General features: G+C 46.0%; 1 protein-coding gene across 1 annotated transcript in view; it reads right to left on the bottom strand.

The window, feature by feature from the left end:
• Positions 1 to 496: 496 nt before the first annotated feature.
• CTTNBP2NL (CTTNBP2 N-terminal like) overlaps positions 497 to 22,150 on the bottom strand; it is a 258,239-nt gene continuing 236,585 nt past the window's right edge. Inside the window, exons 4-5 of the mRNA XM_078644463.1 lie at positions 17,296 to 17,403; positions 497 to 3,005 (exon numbers count right to left, since the gene is read on the bottom strand). Coding sequence (XP_078500589.1) covers positions 1,533 to 3,005; positions 17,296 to 17,403 — 1,581 coding nt within the window. The 3' untranslated portion in view covers positions 497 to 1,532. The remainder of the gene's footprint in view (positions 3,006 to 17,295; positions 17,404 to 22,150) is intronic.

The raw sequence follows: 22,150 nt of genomic DNA, 5'->3' as shown, positions 1-22,150 counted from the left end.
GGCCAGCGCTATAGAAAACTCCAAAAATAAATAAATAAATAAATTCTGGTCTGACAGTTTTGATACCATCTCTTGGGTAAAAAAAAAGTGTTTGAGGGTTCTACTGTAGAATGACGCCCTACTGTAGTGGTAATGTGCCAATAAAGAGCTGTTACTGAGTAATTGGCTGCATATGTGGCAAAAGAGCATATACCTGTAGGCAAGGTAACTGGATAACTTGGTAAATCAGATTTGCGCCTTATGACTCTTTTAACCTATTGAAAAGTGTTAAGTGCAGACATGGTTTGCTTTTAGTCAGCTGTATGGTTTACCAAACGAACATTTCATTAAGATTTTCTGTACACTCAATGATAATTAGCATACTATTTTCATGATTACCATGTCATAACAGAGTAGTAACAAAATAATGAAACATACACAAGTTGATACAAAAAACACGTAGTAACACAAGGCTTAGCACTCAGGACTCCAAATCATGTATTACATTCACACATACTAAGTTATTTGAGTTTTATTCTCTCCGTGTGCACTTACAATATGTAGATATTCCTGCATATAAAACAGCACTTATAAGAAGAGACAGTCACCAGTGTTAAAACAGTATAGTGCTTAACATTATGAGCTTAGGAAAAGGACAGTAAACATGTGAGCCATTCAATGTTACTTTGTTTTTCTGAAAACCACATTATTATTGCAGAATTAGTTCAGGCACTTAGTGTACGTATGATTAACCGGAACGAAGATTGCACAAATTACTTATATAGGATTACACATTCGCTTTCTGTTCTAGAGTCTCTAATACATTCACAGGCAAAAGCCACGGTTTCAACCTCTGTTGTGAATAAGGTGACTTCCCATCTTTCTTTCTAAAAGCAAGTCAGAAAATGCAATATTTAACAAATCTCCATGTACATCTCCATTTGTGGGTGTGGTATGTGTACATCATTTCTTTCAGAGACAACATTTTTTTAATGACAAACTTTCAGAGAACAGCTAATATGTGTTTCCTGTACCAAGCATAACGTAAAAGGATAGACATTCCCTAGTTTCAGGTTGGCCACAAGCTTTGGGTGCTTAGTGTGATTTCTACCTCTCTTGAAATTAAAAAAAATGTTAAAATAATTGATTAAATCGCTCATTCAGTTAACGTTTGGAATAGATTTCAAACCACTTATGGCAATTGAAAAAAGGTCAGTTCTTTCGATATTCCTTTGGATTATAATATCACTTGCAATTCAGTACACACGATCTATTTGACATAAAATGCATTCCTGGCCTTTGGAATAAGAACATTCATCACCACTGTTTAGTGCTATATGCTCATCCCACAAAAAATGGCAGTTTGGAATATTTTATATGGTAAGAACTCTAGAAAACGTAAACTACGTTTATAATATTTTCTTCTAATATTAAAATAAATAACATATCTGACTATTTTAAATCGTATTTGATCACTTAAAATCATTACCTTCTTTTCACTATGTAGGACTCAATGGTATGGAATGTGCACAGCTACCTTTTTTGGTCAATAGCTAGCTGCTGGTAGGCAGGATGTCTTCAATTTCTTTTCCATTGGCTATTACTACATTGTGAGTGCAACCATTGCTAGACATGTCCATTGTGGCCCCCAAAGAAGACAACTGAGGGGGTGTTTTGGAAAGAGGGACTGGAGAGGCTGGAGACTGGGCCAATCCAGGTTTCTTTGGAGGAATTGGTGGGGGAATTCCTCTTTCCACTCTCGGTATTGTTGGAGATTTAATCCCAGGAGACAAAGGACTCAATGGGCAGGACACCTTAACAGGACTAAATGAATGATTCAATTCATTTCTCTGGGTTGTTGAATTGGCAAGATTTCGGTAGTCTGTGCCAAAGGGCGAACTGTTGGGGGCAGCTGGTTTTGATGGTACTTGACTTGTAAATCTAGAGAGCACCTGAGTGACGGTATTTCGTGCCATCTGTTTGGCAGCAGAATTATCACCCATTATTGGAGATAGATCCCTTGGAGGTGGGCTTTGCAGTCCAGTAGCCTGTATATCTTGTTCGGATTGAGACTGGAATTTATGCCGGGCAGCATGGAAACGCTGGTTGATGCCAACTTGGTACGAGGACTGGTAACCTGGGCTACTAGCTGATGTACCAATCAAACGTCTGCTGAGCACTGGTGAAGAGCATGGAGAGGAAGTTAAAGATGAGGCAGCTGTACTGCTTGGAGACAGTGATATCCCACTAGAAGGAAGCTGAGAAGACATATGAATAGGAGACTCCATTCTGACAGGAGAATTTCCATTTTCAGAGATGACATCATGAATAGAACCAACATGTTTCTCACTCTGGTGTTCTACATGTAAATGGAGCATTTCATTGCTTGTTTGCATTACCATGTTGTGATGGCCATTTGTCTTGGCATACGAGTTGGTGGGCATGGGTGGATTGGACAATGTAATATGATCAACTCTGTCGATACCACTTGAAATGTTTTTTTCATTTTGGATATGCTCGGTCTGGCAAAACACAGACACCATTTGAGGATATTCAGTTTCAACGCCAGTGGATACGAGGGTGGAGTTTTGGTTTAGCTGCTTTATGTTACCAGTGGCTTTTTCTGATGCCTCCAGGTCCTCCAGAACCTTCTTTAAACGTGCAATCTCTTCATTTAGTGACTTTGTCCTTTTCTCTTCTCTGTTCAGCTTCGCTTTCAGTTGCTCTCGCTCAATGTCAAATTCCGAAAGCTGTTTCTCTACTTGAGCCTCCATCTGAAGACCACGCTTTTTTTCTGTGGCAAGTTCCTCTTCCAACTTAGTCACTTGAGTTTTCTCCTTCTCCAGTTTCAAGCTTATGTCTTCCACTCGCTGGACCTCTTCTGCTGCTTTGCTGGTTGCTTTTTTGCACTCTGCCATGAGCATTGACGACAGTTGTTTATGACGAGATTTCTCCTCCTCTAGTTGTGTAGACAGCTTCTTTTGTTCTTTTTCTAACTTTTTCACTTGCGATTTCTCAAAATCCAACTGGAAACACAAAAAAAGATTTTTTAAATTATGCCATTTTAGTGAAGATGTTCACAGAAGACAAATTGGCACGATTCATGTGTTTGCCTTAGAGGAATGAGGGCAGGCCCAAACACTTTGTACTTGAAATAAACTAGTGGCATCAGCAGCTTTCCAAGGCTCATTCGATGAGCTAGAATTATTATTTTAAATTAATTTGAAAAACAAAATGACAGGTTTTATGTAACATATTTATAAAAAAAATGGAACATCCTTAAACACTTACGTTTAAAGTTCGGGCTTAAGGGAAATCTCCAGAAGAATGCGAGACTATAAGCCAAACTGGTTATGACTCCCCCTTAGCAATCAGAAGTCACAATCATGGCTAATGAACTAGGTCAATAGGCCACCACAAAAAAACCTAAAACTGTTGAGATTGTCCCGTTTTAAATTCTCCCATTCTTGCAAATGCGTTCTAGACGGGCGACATTTCAAATAAAGATTTCTAAACTTGTTCTTGTATTGAACTTGAGTAAATACAATTTTGTTGGGAATCTTACCTGCAGGATTTGTTTTGGATCTACAATTCTCTGAGTAATTCACCACATATTACAGAAAGAGGACACTTTGGCTTTTGTTACATCAGCAAAACCGGCCACATACATTCCTATTTACTCTTTAAAAAAACGGTAGCGAAGGGCAGAGGGAAGTTACACCAATCCCTGCTACCAGCCAAGAAGGACACCGGGTAGTGTACAAAGGATGGAAGAGTTTGACAGAATTCAACCACATCTTGGCATGAGTCGGGGAGATCGGTAAGTGTTCTCTGCACACTTCTCCCAAATATGTTTAAATGCTGGTCTACTACTGCAGGCTTCATTATAGTGATATAATATTTGAAGGTGGGGTGAGATCGGCTGAAGTATTTATTATTAACCATAAAAGACTGGCCATGCAGAGCTGAACCATACTGGTGATTCACACCTGTGGAAGAGTTAGGTGATGAGTAATAGTAACCATTTGATGAGAGCCCCACTATACCATTAGTAACATGGGACTTTGGCTGAGTCGCTCTCTCACACGCCACACACTCCGCCTTCTGTTTCCCCAACACACACTAGTAAGGAGAAGCCTCTTATTTTAATTGCATTTTCCACAGTTTAAGACATGAAAATATGACTTTCGATCATAGTGCAGGGGGCAACCGCCAGCTAAACGTTTTTACATTTTAAACAAGCATTAGAAGACCCTACCAGTGGACTTGCGTAAATGCTCCAATTTTGTACGCTTTAGGAAACTCCTGGCAACGGCATTATTCAGGGTCTAGCTTATCTGCACATGGTCATCTGACTTTCCCGCAATGATAGCGCGGAAATACCCCTTCTGAGGGGTTTCCTGCGCTTTATAAATTTTATACATACATTAGCAAAGCCAATAGGTCACGTCCATGCAGGAGCAATTGGCTTGCCAATATGTTTTAGCCATGTTTTACAAAATCTTGGCTGCTGCTCAGCATGGCTAAAAGTTAGTGGCGTAAGGTAGAGTGGCATGGAGTACAGTGTCCTAAAGCAGTGTTGTGGAGTGAGTTAGTGTTATGGAGTGACATAGAGAGTCATGGAGTGGTGTAGAGTAGAGTTGAGTAGAGAAGAGTGAAGTGGAGTGTAATGGAGTGGTGTAGACTGCAGGGGCATACAGTGTTGTTGAGGGAGTAGAGTGCTGTAGAGTGGAAGGGTGTAGAGTGGAGTGTCGTAGAGAGAAGAGGTATAGAATGTTGTGGAGTGGTGTAAAGCAGAGTGGAGTTGCATAAAGCAAAGTGAAGTGGCATAGAGTAGAGTGCTGTAGAGTAGAGTGGCATAGAACGGAGTAGATTGTCATTGAGTGGAGTAGTGCAGTAGAGTGGAACGCCAGATTGGAGTAGAATGTTGTAGAGTGGAGTGGCATAGAGTGTCAGAGTGGCGTGGAGTAGTGTGTCATAGAATACAGTGGAGTAAAGTGACATGGACTGGCATAGAGGGAGCTGTCGTAGAGTGCTGTCGCGTAGAAGGCATTGGCTTAGAGGACAGTGGTGTAGAATACTTTGGAAGAGAGTGCATTGTTGCAGAGTGGCGTAGTGTGCAGTGTGGATTCCAGTGGCAAATAGATTAGAGTGGCATGAAGTGATGCAGAGTGTAGTGATGAAGATTGTAGCGGGGTACAGTGTAGTGGTATAGAGTGCAGTGGTTCAGAGTAGCATAGAGTTCAGTCACAGATAGTGCAGTCTTGCAGAGTAGAGTGTCTTAGAATGCAGTGGCAGAGGGTTCAGTGGCGTAGAGAAGAGTGTTGCAGAGTACAGTGCTGCAGAGGCGTATAATACAGTGGTGCGGAGTAGAACAGAGTGGTGTAGATTGCAATGACAGAGCACAATGATGTTGAGTGGTGTAGTGTGCAGTGACAGAGTACAGTGTTGCAGGGTAGAGTATAGTGGCGTAGAGTGCGGAGTAGACTAGTGTGGTGTAGAGTGGATGGCATAGAGTACACTGGTGTAGAGCGAGTGGCGCAGCGTAGAGTAGATTGTTTTAGAACAGTGAATTGATGCAGATGGGAGGGGTACAGGGTAGAGTGCCATAGAGTAGTGAGGTAGAGTGGAGTGGTGCAGAGTAAGGTGGAGTGGTGTGGAGTGGTGTAGAGTGTATTGCTGCATAGTAGAGTGCATTGGCATAGAGTAGAGTGGTGCAGAGTAGAGAGATCTAAAGTGAAATGGTGCAGAGTAGAGAGGTGTAAAGTGAAATGGTGTAAAGTGAAATGGTGTAGAGTGCAGTGGTGCACAGTATATGAGAATGGTGTAGAGTGCAGTGACATATTGTGCAGTAGAGTGGTGTAGTGGCATAGAGTGCAGACGAGTAGAGAGCAGTGGCGCAGAGTGGCATATAATTCAGTGACATACAGTGCAGTGGTATAGAGAATAGTGGCATACAGTGCAATGGCGTAGAGACTACTGGTTTTTAGTAAAGTGGCATAGAGTGCATTGGTGTAGAATGGAGTGGCTTAGAGTGCAGTAGTGCAGAGTGGAACAGGGTGGCACACAGTACATTGGCATAGAGAAGATTGTTTCAAAATAGGGTAAAGCGGTGTAGAGTGCCATGAAGTGCAGTGGTGCAGAGTTGATTAGAGTGGCTTAGAGTGTGGGCATAGAGAGCAGTGGTATAGAGAGGAGAGGCGTAGAGCCATACAGTGCACTTGTGCTGAGTGCAAAAGAGAGGCATAGAGTGCAGTGGTGCAGAGTAGAGTGGGTTAAAGTTCAGTGGCGGTGAGTACAGTGTTGCAGAAGGGTGAGGCATAGAGTGGACAGGTGTAGGGTAGAGTGAAGTGGTGTAGAGTGGAGTGATGCAGAGTAGAGTGGCACAGAGGGTAGTAGCATAGAGTGTATTAGCATGGATTGGAGTAGAGAGGGGAAGAATAGAGTGCAATGGTGTGGATGCAGTGACCGAGTTGGGTAGGGTTCAGTGGCAGAGAATGCAGTGGTGTGTAGTAGAGTGGGGTAGAGTATTTGCGTGGAGTGCACTGGTGAAGAGTACAGCGGTGCAGAGTAGTGTGGCATAGAGTTCAGGGACTTCATGTACAATGGTGCAGATTGCAGTGGCATAGAGAAGGGTGGTGCGAAGAAAACTGGAGTGGTGTGCACTGTGGTAGAGTGATTTGGTTTTGCATAAAGTGGTGTAAAGTGCGTTGGTTTAGAGGAGAGTGGTACAGAGCAGAGTCATACAGAATAGAGTATAGTGGTGCAGAGTGGGGAGGCGTGGAGTGGCGCAGTTTTGAGTGGAGAGGTGCAGCTGGTGCGGAAGAGATTGTTTCAGAGTAGAGTGAAGTGGCGTATAGTGGTGCAGTGTAGTGTGGAGAGGTGCAGGTGGTGTAGAGTATATTGTTTCAGAGTAGAGAGAAGTGGTGTACAGTGGAATAGTGCACGTGAGAGCAGAGTGGTGCGGGGTAGAGTGCAGTGGCATAGAGTGCACTGACGTAAAGTGGAGTGGTACAGAGTGGAGTGCATTGTCGTAGAATGGAGTGGTGTAGAGCGAAGTGGCAAAGAGCAGGTGGGCATAGAGTGGAGTGGCACAGAGTGGAGCAGAGCAGCGTGGAGAGGCGTACAATGGAGTAGCATAGAGTGGAGTGCAATTGTGCATAGTAGAGAAGGGTAGAGTGCATTGACAGAATAGAGTGAAGCAGAGAGGTGTAGAGTGAAGTGGAGTACAGAGCAGTGATGCAGTGTGGAGTGGCACAAAGTGGAGTGATGCAGTGTGGAATGGCACAGTGTGGCACAGTGTGGAGTGGAGCGGAGCGGTGCAGAGTAGAGTGGAATAGGGTAAAGTAGAGTATGCATGGTGTGGCAGCGCCCTGCCATTACAGACAACACATCTTCAATTGAAATGACCATTACATTTGCAAAGAAATACAGTTTTACTGATAAACATATTCTGTGCACAAACGATAATGTGCGGAATTGCCGGGATGATTGTCACAGAAATCCTCTCAGTTAGAAAAACCCCGACATTTGACGTTTGCATGCACAGCAAATGTGACAAGATAAGAACAAGGTTTAAAGGGATGTTTACAGAAACGAAGCACTCACAAGGATACTGTAAATAAGGTTTGGGCAATGAAAGGGAGAAACTGAAGCTAGACAGCCAAAAATAAATAAAGCCAGAAAATAGAAGGCAAGAAAATGTGAGTTACAAACCACATTGGCAATGGTAAGCAATGGGTGGAATGTATTTCCAAGGAAGCTTTTTGAATGTCCCCAAGAAGTCGTGGCTAGAGTTTTCCTCACTAGCGTCATCCCCCCCACCTGCCAGGCTGTGGCCAGTTGCCTGCAGACCCTGCACTGCAGTGGTGACCTGCTCCAGTGCTCTTGCGACATCCTGGCAGCATTGGACCATTTGGATCTTCATGGTCAAAGTTCTTCGGGACAGTTGTGATGTTGCGTTGCCGATGATCTGGTTAGAGCGCGTGTACGCCGAGAGGCGTGTCAGCAGCTGCCGGTGGCGGTGCCGGTTGACGTCCCGCTGTGTCAACATGGCCTCTGTGTTAGCCTCCACTGCAGTGGTCATTCTCTCCACCCTGTCAGACAGTTGGCCCACATTCCTCGCTGTCTTGTGCATCTGCAGGTGAATGGCTGCAAGATGTCGTGCCTGCATTTGGTGAAGGCGCAGCATGCGGCGCTCTATTGAGAGACCAGGTACACGCACATTCACCACCCTCCTGCCGGCGCGTGGTGTAGTTTGGTGCCGCTCCCTGACCAGTCCGCTGGACTGTGTTGTCACAGTGTCTGTGCGTCGTGTTGTTGTCCTGGCTGCAGCTGGTGTTGCCAATGCCACTGGCATGGGTGTCACAGTGGTCGGTTGTGGTGCGCAAGTTGTCTCTGAGGTTGCAGGTGGTGCTAATGCTGCTGGTGCTGGTACTTGCCCTGATGGTCCTGCTTCAGGGGATGGATGGACGTTTCCCTCTGAATCCTCAGGATTCTCATCAATTTGCAGCCCCTCACTGTCAGTGCTGGGATCATCTGCGCCACATGTGATGTAAAGTGGACTTAAATTAATGACATGTATCTTGCACATGGTAGGTTGCTACATGCATGCAGGCTGACATTCCCTGACTGGCTGTTGGATTGACTTAAACAGGACATGTCTGGCTGTATGGGGCTGATTGTAAGTTTTGGTCAGACTACATGTCCCACAATGCAATTAGGCTTTTCGGGAGTGCATTGCCTGCATGACTGGGCCTTCTAATGGGTAGCTCTGGGGTCATGGCAATTGTTAGGGGACAGGGTCACAGTCGCATGGCACTTACCTTGGGTGTCTTTGGTAGGTCGGGAGGAGTCCAGCCGGGTGAACCCCACGCATGCCTCAGGTTGCGAGGTGTCCTCAACACGGTCCTCCAATGGGGTGTTGGGTGGGACTGTGGGCTCTCCTCCACCTGTTGCGACACGCTCACCCAGCCTATCAGCAATCCTCTCCTTGGCACGCCCTCTGAGGTCGTACCACCTCTTCTTTAAGTCATCAATGGAGCGCTGGGTCACTCACACAGAATTGACTTTGGCGCAGATGCGCAACCAAATGCGACGTTTGTCCGCCTCTGGCACCCTCCTTGAATCTTTCGGTTGTGGTCTTTACCGACTCCCTCAATGAGGTATTCGAGCTCTTGTTCGGAAAATTTAATTTTGTGCTTTCTCCCTGTGGAACTGCTCCCTGCTGCTTCCTGTGACATTTCTGCAGTGGGGTGTCTCCTGATTTCAACCTGGAGGTGGTCTGGAGTGGAGCTCTGGCCAGTGCTGCTTCCAAATCAGGCTCTGTATGCAGTATGAGGGAGGGAACTGCCTGCTTCCTGGTTGTGATGTCATCACTGTGCTCGAAATGCGACTTCCCGTTTTTGCGATCTCGCTATTAGCGAGATCGCAATTTGCGATTTCGGTAATAGCGAGATCGCTATCCTCGAAATTTCATATTTCCATTTGACATTTTTCACCCCTCTCGCTGATTCTTTCTTCTTGAATTTCACTTGGAGACTGTTTTCTACAGTCTGATTACCCTTTCTAGACCCGGGACGCGATCATGTGACGCTGAACGTCCGGTTTTTACACCGTTCATATCAAAGCCTGAACAGGCAGGTTTACCGGGCCATGAAGAAAACGACGGGTGCAAATTCTTTCACAACCTACACATAGGTAAGCCATTTCTTCAACCGACAAATCGACGTCGTGCACCATGGAAAATACGTGTAAACAAACTCAGTCTTGTCCCTACAGGCTGTGTACCGCTTGGGAGACAGCTTGGAAATGAGCATCCATTGTATCTAAAATTCTGTAAGTCCGTTTGAAACCTAGCACACCGTGACACTCACTTTCTATCAACACTCTCCATTTTCACCAGCTGTTTTTTGCAGGCACCTATTCACTCACCTTGATTCACCCGTCATTATAAACAATTTCCTCACGCGACAATCACATATTTTTCTAAGTACGCAGGTTTGAGATTTAAAAGAGCAGCGCATCGTCCCCTGCACGAGTCTTAACTGTTAAGGACACTTTGCACTGTCCGCATTCTTTGCGGGTTGCACAGCCACAGTTTATTTACAATACGTGACAAAGGCGTCGTGACTGCATGTTCGCCACGCATTATAGAGACACTTGCTCTGGACTATTAACCCCTTCCATGCTCATGACAAGGTCAGCTCGTCATGCAGTGCACTGATCCTGTGCTGATGACGAGCTGACCTTGTCATGAACAATGGGAAATTTGGAGTAGTAGCACCCAGCGGGAATTGCCTTAGCACCAATGTGGTTAAACACCCATAAATCATTCACTTTGTTTCAAGCTCTTCCGCTGGAAGTTGATAATGGTTACTATTTTTTGGGCATTGTATGAAGCATGGTTATCCTCCTCTGTGTATTTTTAAATCACTCTTACCAATTTTGTGATCCTTTATGTACTTGTTGTATTATGCTGAATGTTAACTCTGTGTTCTCAGAAAAAGACCCGACGAAGGGCACAGCTCAAAATGTATTGGGCAGAACACAAGGTTTGCGTATAAATACATGGATATTACTGAAAGAAGTAGTATTTCATGAACAAGCACTTAAAAAAAAAAAGAATACAAATATTTGAAGAATCTCATGAGTTAAACTTTATTGAGAGTGCGACTTGGAGACGTTCCCCCATCTGGGGACAGCGCTAGTTAACTCATGTTAGTAGAGTTGCACATTCTGCTACAACGGGTGCCTTTACACTTTGTAGCCTATAACTGATTACGGATATTGCAAATTTTTTTAGGAGTGAAGATTACGACTCTAAATGTTGCTACACTTGTCGTCAATCTTAATAATGGCAAGGTGCAGCAAACGTAGCGATATACCGATCTATTAATTGACATTCATTCTATTGTTTGATAAATAGTATATTGAAGACTGATATTTCCCAAAAAACAGTGGCAGTGCCTAGGAAATCAGTAGACAAACATTTAAATTAATACCAATATTCAAAGATTTAAAAATCGAATTATTCTTTCATCTGAAAAACATTCTGCCCACACATTTAGATGTATCATCCACATTATTTAGCGTTTTCTTTCAGGATACTCTTTAAGCAAGAAGTGTGCATACATCCTATGTGGTAATACTTGTGCCTTCTTTGAACGTTTTTTATTTTAATAATTTCAATGGAAGCGTTTGTACAAATTAAATTAGCATTCAAAACTAAATGCATGAAACATGTAAGTTTACCACACCACAAAACTAATAGCTATGGATAAGCTTTATCTAAGCAACCTGTTCAGAGATGGCAGTTGCTGAAGTCACAAATATCCTCCAGCTACACATTACCTGATGACCTGTGAATCTGGTCAAAATCTACAGTTTCATTTCTGTACATGGGGAAAAGTATACAAAAGATCCAGCCGCTTTTTAATCAGCCACAAGAAAAAGCAAGGAAAAAGTCTGAATAGGTTGTTCACTATTTACTAGCTTTTTACGAAAATTAGCATTCTTCAGAACAGTTTAAAAGTATTTTGAAGAAAACTACAGGGTCCATAAAGAATACGTTACTTACCTTCGGTACAGCCTTATCTGGTAGAGACTAGATCTAGTCAGATTTCTTACCGTACAAATATCCCCAGGCACTAGACAGGATCTAGAAATATTTCTACACAGTACCTCTGCATGTTGGTCAGAGGGCGTCGGATTAGTCCACATGATGTTGTCCACCGGATATGATGTCGTCAGAGTCCATATGCCCTCCCCTGAAGCGCTGACATCAGTTTTTCCGCTACTACTTTCCTTGCTAAAACGCAGAGCCACATATAGGAACTGCCATTGAAACAGTAGGCCCAAAAAAGTATCCTCTTTTTGAAAAACGTGTTTAAGTATCATTGGTTAGTTCGAGCCTCTTAGATCTATATACATATTGTGGTATATGGCTTTCTTTTCTTTTTCTTTTTTTCAACGAAAAGAACAAAGGTGCATGGAAAGAAACTGGAAAAAAGGAGAACCAGTTGGCAGACAGGAAAGGGTGGGTCAGTTGGGTAGGAATCTGCGGCTAAATCTAGTCTCTACAAGATAAGGCGTTACTGAAGGTAAGTGACTTACTTCATCTGATAGAGTCATCTAGCTGCAGACTCCTTACCGTAGAATAGAAACCCAAGCCATACCTTCCCGGTGGTGGGTCTGTGAACAGATTCCTGTAAATTCCCCGAGTATGCTACCTGGTCTGCATAAGAAAAGAGAGAGAGCCCCTGCCAGGAAGGGAAGGGTGGAAGAAAGCATCCCACTAGTACAGTCGGGGAGAACACCGTACAGAACCAAACCCGCAAACATGCAAGACATTGGAGAAAAAGTATGCCGAAGAAAAAGATAAAAAGGAAGAACACTCCATGCAAACAAAGCAATGCAACGCCCCCATGAAGGGCAACCAGACCAAGAGACCGAGGAGAAGGGCTAATGACTACAGCTAAAAATATCAGGCCAAACTCCCAATCATTGAAGTATGCAAGGCAGATGACTCCACCAAAAGCTGATAAAGGATCGCGATCAATAGCAATAATCATGGCCATAGACCACGTTAGGCAGAGGGAACACTTAGAGAGAGAAAAGGCCCTCAGGGACTGTACAGTGTAGAATCGTGAGAAAAGAAGGGTTGAAACACAAAGAAATAGAGAGGCATATTATGTATGAACATAAACATACATAAAATTCACACTGTAAAATAATAAGTGCCTAAGAAGGGTACAAACAACAACCACAACAGTGGCCATGGGCTGAAGGTGAGACAATGGCAAACTGGAAACCAGCCATAAGGCCCCGTCTAGAGAGGGTGGGGTAGAAGAACACACCCGAGAAAACTAAGGGAGCAGACAGAAACAGCACTACCGACAAAAAGGTTTGATTAGGCAGTCGAGAGACAATCAAAAAGAAAACCACAGGGTAGAACCAATCCCACTAGAATAGAGAAAGGAGGACAACAATGGCGGACTGGCAAAGAGTACCACGACAGACTCGGCCAGCACCTGGGAGCCCATAGCAGATAGCCATAGAGTAAAAGAAATTAGTATTGGAAGACCAACGCCAGAAATTAAAGTCCAACCAAAGGGCCAGTGTAAAGAAGAGAAGGAACAGATAGCTAGGCAGTGCCCGCAGCTTAGTAGGCAAGATGGCCAGAAGCAAAGGCCAGCTGTGCCCGGCCAACAAGCCAGAGAACAATTTGGGTGAGGATCTTGACGCTACCGAAGACCAAACTCGGTAGCACATTGGTACAAGGGAAACAAGCCCCTACGAGGAATAACTGCAACTGCACTCGCAAGAAGTGGAGGAGTCTCCCTGGAAAGAATCCTAGGGAAGCACAAACCTCCAACAAACCAACCTGGAGTGGACAGGCAAGAAGCCCACGTCCGAGAGGAACGGAAGAGGAACATACTCCATGTACCCACAAAACGGGGAGAAGGTACACCAGAAGAACAGTCTAGCCAGTAACGGATTGTCGGGTTTGCCACGGGGGTGTCATGGAAACGGCTCCAATCACTGCTTCACGCAAGGCAGAAGCAGAGAAAAAACAGGTCACACAGAGGCATTGAAGAGGCAGGTTGGCAGAGTCGGCGCCTCATGCAAGACACAGACAAGGAATGGCTACAAAGAACCTAAGAAAGAAAAGAGGTGGAGAGGAGCCTGTGTCACCTGTGTATGGAGAACTTGCACAAGAAGTGCCAACACCTGAGGAGGAACGAAAAACCACCATTGGGTCTGGGCTCCCAACGGCACAGCTTGCCACAAGCTAGAATGAACAGAATAGATGCACGTGCCGCTAACAAATTAACCTGACAACTTTTTGGGTCACAACATATGATAGAAACAATATGTTTGTTGGTTTTAATTCCAATTATTTTATTTGCTTTTTTTTATATGATTTATTCTTCTATTTGAACCTGTGTTTTATCAAATTTGTACACAAATTCTAAAACCTTATGTACACAACAAAAACATTTTTTTCATAAACAACTTTCCTATTTACAACAATGCATTCACAGTTTTTCATACAAACTTCAATCATCCATCAATCATACCAGTACAAACAAAAACAAAGATACATCAATGATTAGATATATGCTGGAATCTGAATATTCACAACAACAAGCCAATATGTATTTGAACCACAAAATATATATACAATTTACTGTTTTCTATCACTTTTTAATTTTTGGCTTATTTCTGAAAGTCTACGCGTTTGTTCGCATTTAAAAAGAACCATAGCATTGCCAACCAGCTGGTGAGAGCAGCTGTACCACAAGTAAAGAATCCAAACTTGCGCACGATGTTAGGTCTACCCCCTGTCCAAGGCCACCATAAGTGTGGCACATGTTCATGTTGCGAAACAACGAAAGAAGGAATACTATTTACACACAATCAAATAAATTGGAAACACGAGGGCTTCTCCAACTGTAAAACCCGGTATGTGGTATACGGAATCACATGTCCGTGCAATCTCCTATATATCGGCAAAACCAACCAAGAGGTACGTCTAAGGATACAGCAACATAAATCAAGAATAAAAAACAATGTTGTGACGGCACCTTTGGTGAACCATTGGCGGGAAAAAAATCACAAAGACTCTGAGATACTATGGACAGTAATTTCAAAGGTGGAAAATGATGCAATGTTGTGACCCAAAAAGTTGTCAGGTTAATTTGTTAGCGGCACATGCATCTATTCTCAACACCTGAAGAGAGCAAGAACGAACACTACTCAGGGCAGACCCAGACAAAATACTGTAGGCCAAGAATGATGCCACCTCCCTTGCATCTGACAGGAAAAATGGGCCTAAACAGAGTGGAGGACACCTGTGCACCATCTGCTGACTTGCTCCAGTGCAGCAAGCAAGGCAAATGGAGATAAAGACACGTCCCAGAGAAAAATCCAGGACCACGAACTGTCATCGACAGGGTAGAATTCAGAAAGAAAATACCTGCTTGGGCCAAGCACCATTCTGATGGCAGGCAGAGGGACAAGTGAAAAGAAGAGCCAACTGGCACAGCCCTATAACAGCCCACGTAGAAGGGAATACTACAGGAAACCATTCCCAGCCCAAATGAGTACAGGGTGCAAAGAAGACGGAATGGTAAGCAGATACTAAGATGTTGCTCCACTCTGAATAGCCCGAAAATGAAATAAAGCGGAGTCAGCTTGAGAGCCAAACAGATATTGACCGTCAAAAGGCATTTCCACCAAGGCGGACTGAACAGTCTGAGAAAAACCAGAGATACATAGCCAGGCACGTCGGTGAAGAGCTATCAAAAGGGCCATGGCCCGTTTGACAGAATCTGTGGTATCCCTGCTACAGTGAATCAGTAAACTAGCTGCCTGACAACCGCCCTCAATCAGCTGAGAAATAGTGTCCCAAGAGTCATCAGGGACAGAAGGGAGAAGGCGCAAGACTGAATCCCACAGCACAAGAGAAAAACAACTCAAAACACAAGCGTGTTAGGGGACTATGGCAGAGCTAGTAGTAAAAAAGATATATTGACCCAAAGCATGGAGACCTTTAGGTTACCTGTCTGGAGGAGCATCAGGCACGGCCCTGATGTTGGGGGAGGCTATAGCAGCCTGAAGCACAAAACTGTGGGAAGTAGGCTGATGGGAAAGGCATAGGGGTCTCCAGGGGTAGGATGGTTCTATGGGCTATTGACTGGTCAACAGAGACCCTTGAGATGGGTTTAGCCCAAGTTCCCAATAGAATATCATAGAGGGTTTTACTGAAGGGAAGTGCAGGCTCAGGACTCAGGTGGCCCTGTTGGAGCACCCCAAATAGGGGATTAATTGCCATTTCTACAGAAGGAAGTTGCAGCCCCAGAACTAGGTCAACTCTTCTCAAAAGCTGAGCAATATTTGAGCTAGCCTCCGAAGCGAGGCAAGGAGGTGAAAGCAGGCCAGCGGATGGGAAAGAATCAAGGCCAATAGCTTCAACTAGGCCAGGTACACATTAAAACTCAGGAGGAGGAGGCTCAATCATGTGATGACCTACATCAATACTGGTATGTCAAAGAAAAAAGAGCAGGGGGCTCTTCTGACAGTGGAGGACGGGAGCACGAAGAGGACTGATTCACCGACTCCAGGCACCAAGACAGCGACACTTCGGCAAAGGGTAATCAGTGTCAGCAGTGGCCGATCCAACATAGGCATCACAGGTGGGAAACCCAAGGGGCTGTTCACCGGAGCCGAGACTGAGTCAGTCACGGATTCAGAGGACCCCGCTGACACCAAGGGAGAACCCCGTTGGTTTGGAGTCAGTTGAGGCCGCACAAACCTCCCCGGGTCAAGAAGAGCACAAGAGGGACGTTTAGCACCAAAAACAGCATGTAGGTAGAAATAGTATTAGCTCATCTGAGCCAAAGTCACCCCGGTGTTGGGAAATACCGGAAGGCGGGGCCCAGCTTCTCGGTCCGACTCCGAGGAATAGAAGGCTCATCAGGTGAACGCATGCACGTGGTAAAGTAGGGGAAGGCCGAGGTACCGACCGCCAACGGCGTGACTTACCAAGCGACCGTGAGGACAAAGGACTCCATGAGCTGGCCATTGAGCAGTCCTCGGAGGAAGATGACCACAAACAGCGAGGGGCCACCAACCACCGCATCACCAACAGTGCCATGTGGTGCTCCTGCAACACCAAAGAATGAAGCTGAAGACACGAGGCGCATAGTTCAGAGTCAGGGTGCGCGCCTAGACACCACATACAAATAGAATGAGGGTGCGGGGTCAACATCTTAGATCTCAGGACACCAAAGATATCCAGGAAAAAAATACCCTTTTGCCGAGAACGACGAGGTAGGCCAAGATGGCCAGAGGTACCACTCTCCAGATCACGGTGGAAGTGCAGAAAGTAAGAAACTCAAGTAAGTGCATCAGGGGATGGCCTAGAAGGACTCAGACAACGCCATATCCGGTGGACAACGTCGTGCTGAGTCGTCTGGCGCCCTCAACGGACATGCAGAGGTACTGCTGTAGAAATATTTCCGGACCCAGTCTGGTGCATGCGGATAATTCTAAGGTAAGGAATCTGCAGTTAGTCATCTCAGTCAGATATATTATATTACCTAAAAAAAGAATGTCGCCTGTCGCTGGTTTATTATGAGGTATTTGCCAAGTATGGTAATGTGATGGTTATGCTATTTTCTGTACAGCAGCCATAAGGGGCTGTAGTAAAATAAAATGAAGTTCTGAATTTCTCTCAGCATCTATGATTAAACTTCCTGGACATTACTCACACCTATGTACCATTAATTTCAATAGTTTGCAAATATGTACCTGCTGGATAAGCCGCTCACGTTCCTTCTCTAACATGTATGTGACATCATCACCCTCTGCTGTATCTTGAGCATGCTTCTGCCTTTCATCCTCCAGATCCTTGATAACCTGGGAGTCAAGAAAAGAAAACAGACTGACAGAACTATAGCTGTATATCTTGGCATCGTCCCAAAACGATGTCTTGGTACGATAGGCACCACATTTGAATACAAACTAAGCAATATGCTATGCCAATTTATACTGAAATTACACTTGCTTGGCATCTTTACACTGTCAGCCCTCAAAGGAAATACATTCTGTTTATCCAACTCTTATGTGAGCAAATGTATCCAGGATTTGTTTTAATTAAGCGCGTTGTATTTCAACATCACCCTCATGACTGCAGACAGGTTTACGCTTGTGTGTCATCAGCATATAGGGAAATAGCTATACAACGTGCCCTAAAGCTAAGGCCCTTGAGCGCATGGTGCTGCCACAGCATGCACGAAATCAGTTACATACAAATGGTAAATAATATTGGGGGAAAGGGACATCCAGACCATGTGCCGCATTGAATGGCAATTGGAAGGGTAACTAAGGGGTCTAATCGTATTTTAGCCACAGGGAAGGTATAGAGTAGCTTTACCCATATAATAAAAGTGCAACATAGTGCCATACTGCTGTATTTAGTAGGGCCATTCAATAGAATCGCACGTAATTGAGGAACCTAAAAGCACCACTGAGTCCTCTAGCTCCAGGTTGAGGCGACGTAATAAGGCAAACATTGTGCAAACTTTATAAGAGGTATAAGTATACCTCTGGTATAAGTCAAGAATCTTAGCAAAGCTTTATAGTAGGCATCATAGGAGACAGCCTACTCGCCAAGAGCTTTGCTAAAATGTTATTAGCATTATTTATAAGTGGTAAAGGCTCACAGTAACTGCAACTGGCAGGATCCTTATCTGACTTTAGCAATGTGATCAGGAAGGCTGAAGCCGGGCTGAAGACGGCTGGAATGCCAGAAACCGGTCCCCGGAAGCTTGTTTCAGGTCCAGGGAAGACATGGCTTGGCAGTTCGGGCTGGACTGTTCCCATGAGGCACAGGGTCAGAGTGATTTGCATATAGCCATGTCTGAACTGGGGTGGCAGAGTGGGCTAAAGAACGGTGATGGATTAAGCCCAGATCTTTTGACTGGGTGTGAGTGTTTGATTGATTCAGATGCTCCGTCCATCACCACCCCCTTTTGTACCGCTTTTGGCAGCCATGAGTGTGGCAGGGTATGCTCAGACGTGAGTCCTTGCTCACTTTGTATCACAAAGAGAAGGACTAGGGGCAAGTTTAACGAGGTCCAGCGTACGTACCCCGATTGGCTGTATTCTCACAAATGGTACGGAGTTCCTCTGAAGCAGTAAAGGATTTGGTTTTAGGAACCGATGGAAGGGTCCCAAATGAGACCAAGGGTGTGTGTAAGAAGGAGCAGGCGAAGGGGAAATCCTCCTTGTGGAACTAGTACTCTCACACACCTAGCAAGCTAGGTGTCATGCTTCATCATTTGAGTATGCCCCTCCCTCGTCAGGTCGGCGCTGCAATACCGGACGGGCACCCGAAATGGGGGCTCTTTGTCGGGGATCTTCTGTTCCTGTCGGTTGGTGCAGTGGGGGTGAGGGGCCTAGTATGTGTAGATGTAAGGGGAAGTGAGTTAAAATAGGTCAGTTTATCCTATCCAAATTTTATTCCGTAGGTAAACTGCCTAGTTAAAACGGGTGGAGAGGGGCCTTACCTAGTCGCAATGTGTCTAGTTGTGAGGGCCCTACTCTCAAAAGATCAACATGTTTCGTGTCTGAATAGTCAAAGAGATCTGGTACACTTCTTCAGGATCAGAATGTCATACTATCTACACTGGTAGGTAAGTGTAAAACTACATACCCCCTTGCTTTCATAGTAGACCTAGACTGTATGCAACAATATTCGCAACAGTTGCCGGCAGTATAAAGGACTCCAATTGGGTCCAACAAGCGGATCGCTTGCCACTGCTGCACCTAACCTGCCGGCACCGGGATGGTCAATCCCATGACTATTCAGACACGAAACATGTTGATCTTTTGAGAGTTTTCCATTTAATAGTGACTGCCAATAGCGAAGTATTGCTGGAGAGTGCTCGGAAAAACGAGTGCAAGCCTACACAAACAGGCTGGCTGCTCAATTAGTCATGTCTCCAACCCCAGCACCGGCACCAACGACATAACTCCGTCACAAGACCTCTGCGACTCCCTCGCCTCGTTCTTCCACCGCAAGATCGCCGACATCCACAACAGCTTTGGCGCCCCACCCACGCACCCAACCGTCGAACCAACGCCCGCCACCGCCACCCTTCGCACATGGACCACGGTGACCACGGTGACCACCGAAGACACAGCCCGCACGATGAACACCATCGACTCCGGATCACCGACCGACCCCTGCCCACACCACGTCTTCAACAAGGCCGACTCCACCATCGCACCCCAACTCCGGAACATCATCAACGCCTCCTTCAACACCACCACCTTCCCGGAGAGCTGGAAGCACGCCGAGATCAGCGCCCTCCTGAATAAACCTACAGCGGACCCCACCATTCTCAAAAACTTCCGCCCCATCTCGCTCCTCCCTTTTCCTGCTAAAGTCATCGAGAAAATCGTCAACAGACAGCTGACCGCCTTCCTCGAGACGAACGGATCCCTCGACCCCTCGCAGTCCGGCTTCAGAGCTAACCACAGCACCGAGACCGCCCTCATCGCAGCCACCGACGACATCCGGACCCTGCTCGACAAGGGGGAAACAGTGGCCCTCATCCTCCTGGACCTCTCCGCTGCGTTCGACACTGTCTGCCACCGCACCCTAGTCCAGCGCCTCAGCAACATCGGTATCCAAGAGAAGGCACTGGAGTGGATCATCTCGTTCCTCGCCGGAAGAACACAAAGAGTACGCCTCCCCCCGTTTCGCTCCGAGGCCACCGAAGTCATCTGCGGCGTCCCGCAAGGATCTTCACTCAGCCCCACCCTCTTCAACATCTACATGAAACCTCTCGCAGCCATCGCACGCAAGCACAACCTCAACATCATCTCTTAAGCTGACGACACCCAGCTGATCCTCTCCCTCACCAGAGACCCCGACACCGCCAGAACCTGCCTACGCGAAGGGATGAAAGACGTCGCCGAGTGGATGAAGGACAGCCGCCTGAAACTGAACTCGGACAAGACGGTAGTCCTCATCCTGGGATCTACGCCCTCCGCCTGGGACGACTCCTGGTGGCCCCCAGCCCTGGGCACCGCACCCAAGCCAACCGACCACGCACGCAACCTGGGCTTCATCCTGGACCCCTCCCTCTCGATGACCAGACAAGTCAACGCCGTCTCCTCATCGTGCTACAAGACCCTGCGTATGCTTCGCAAGATCTTCCGCTGGATCCCGACCGAGACCAGGAAGACTGTCACCCAGGCACTCGTCACCAGCCGACTGGACTACGGAAACGCCCTCTACGCCGGAACCACAGCCAAGCTACAGAAAAGACTCCAGCGCATCCAGAACGCCTCCGCCCGACTCATCCTGGATGTCCCCCGACGCAGCCACATCTCCAGCCACCTGAGGAACCTGCACTGGCTCCCCATCGACAAGAGGATCACGTTCCGGCTCCTCACCCATGCACACAAGTCTCTCCACGACCTGGGCCCCAAGTACCTCAACGACCGCCTGACCTTCTACACGCCCACCCGCCAGCTACGGTCCACCAGCCTCGCCCTCGCAGCCGTACCACGCATCCGAAGAGCCACCGCCGGAGGAAGATCCTTCTCTTACCTGGCTGCCAAGACTTGGAACTCCCTCCCCATCCACCTTCGGCTGACCCAGGACCATCTCGCCTTCAGGAATCAACTCAAGACCTGGCTGTTCGACCAGTAGCATACCCCTCCCCCCAAGCGCCTTGAGACCCTCCCGGGTGAGTAGTGCGCTATACAAATGGCATGATTGATTGATTTCACCGAGACTCGTGAGGTCCCCTCAGAGCCTTCATCCGCGCACGGGAAATGGCGGTGGAGCGCCCCCCATTGTGGGAGCCAGGGACATTCCGCTTCCAAGATTACTGCACCACTCGCCAGTCACTTCTTGCCATGGAAACCAGTGTAATCCACTTTCTCCCCCCATTTTTGATTGGAGACACCATAGACTCCTGGTTGGTCAAGGAGTTTGCGGATCAGTGCAGCAGCTGCCATCAGAGGAGAATTCATCATCAGGTAAGTAGCCTATAGTCTATTGATCCCCTTCTGATTACATTGTATTTAGAACTTAGACCCGCGGCGGGGAGAGAAAATGCCCTCTGCAAATAAATAAACATTTGAGAGGCATCTGAAGTGTGGTCCAGCGGTTGAACAGACGACTTTGGAAATCAGAGACTAGAGTAGGAAGAAATGTTACTTCTCGTGACACAAACTACAAATTCTGAGATTTTTAGCACATCACTTTATCTCCAATTGATCCTACACCCCTAATGCCGTAACGGGGAGGGCTTAGATTGACGAGGATGAATCTATCTTCATTTATCCACTCCTACATCTACAACATTTTGAAATGTTCAAGTGTTTTTTGTAATTACCACAATTTATGCTAGGTTATGCGGGCTTTGTACCGGTCTCTAGGCGGGGGAGCGTTCCAAGCATCCACATACCTACATTCATATAACTGTTTACCTTATTTTAGTGTAGTTTTTCTATGGCACTCTTCTACCACCTTGACGGGGTTACAAAGTTCACTACAGTAGGTCAAATTAGGCAGCTCTCTTGTGTATGGTAGGGAGAAGTGGTTGATTGAGAAGTGGGCTAGGCGTGGCTTGTAGTTACTTGT

This window comes from Lissotriton helveticus, chromosome 5_1 (assembly GCF_964261635.1).
Source record: "Lissotriton helveticus chromosome 5_1, aLisHel1.1, whole genome shotgun sequence".
In the NCBI taxonomy this organism is placed as follows: Eukaryota; Metazoa; Chordata; class Amphibia; order Caudata; family Salamandridae; genus Lissotriton; species Lissotriton helveticus.
This window is presented reverse-complemented; position numbering and strand designations above follow the sequence as displayed.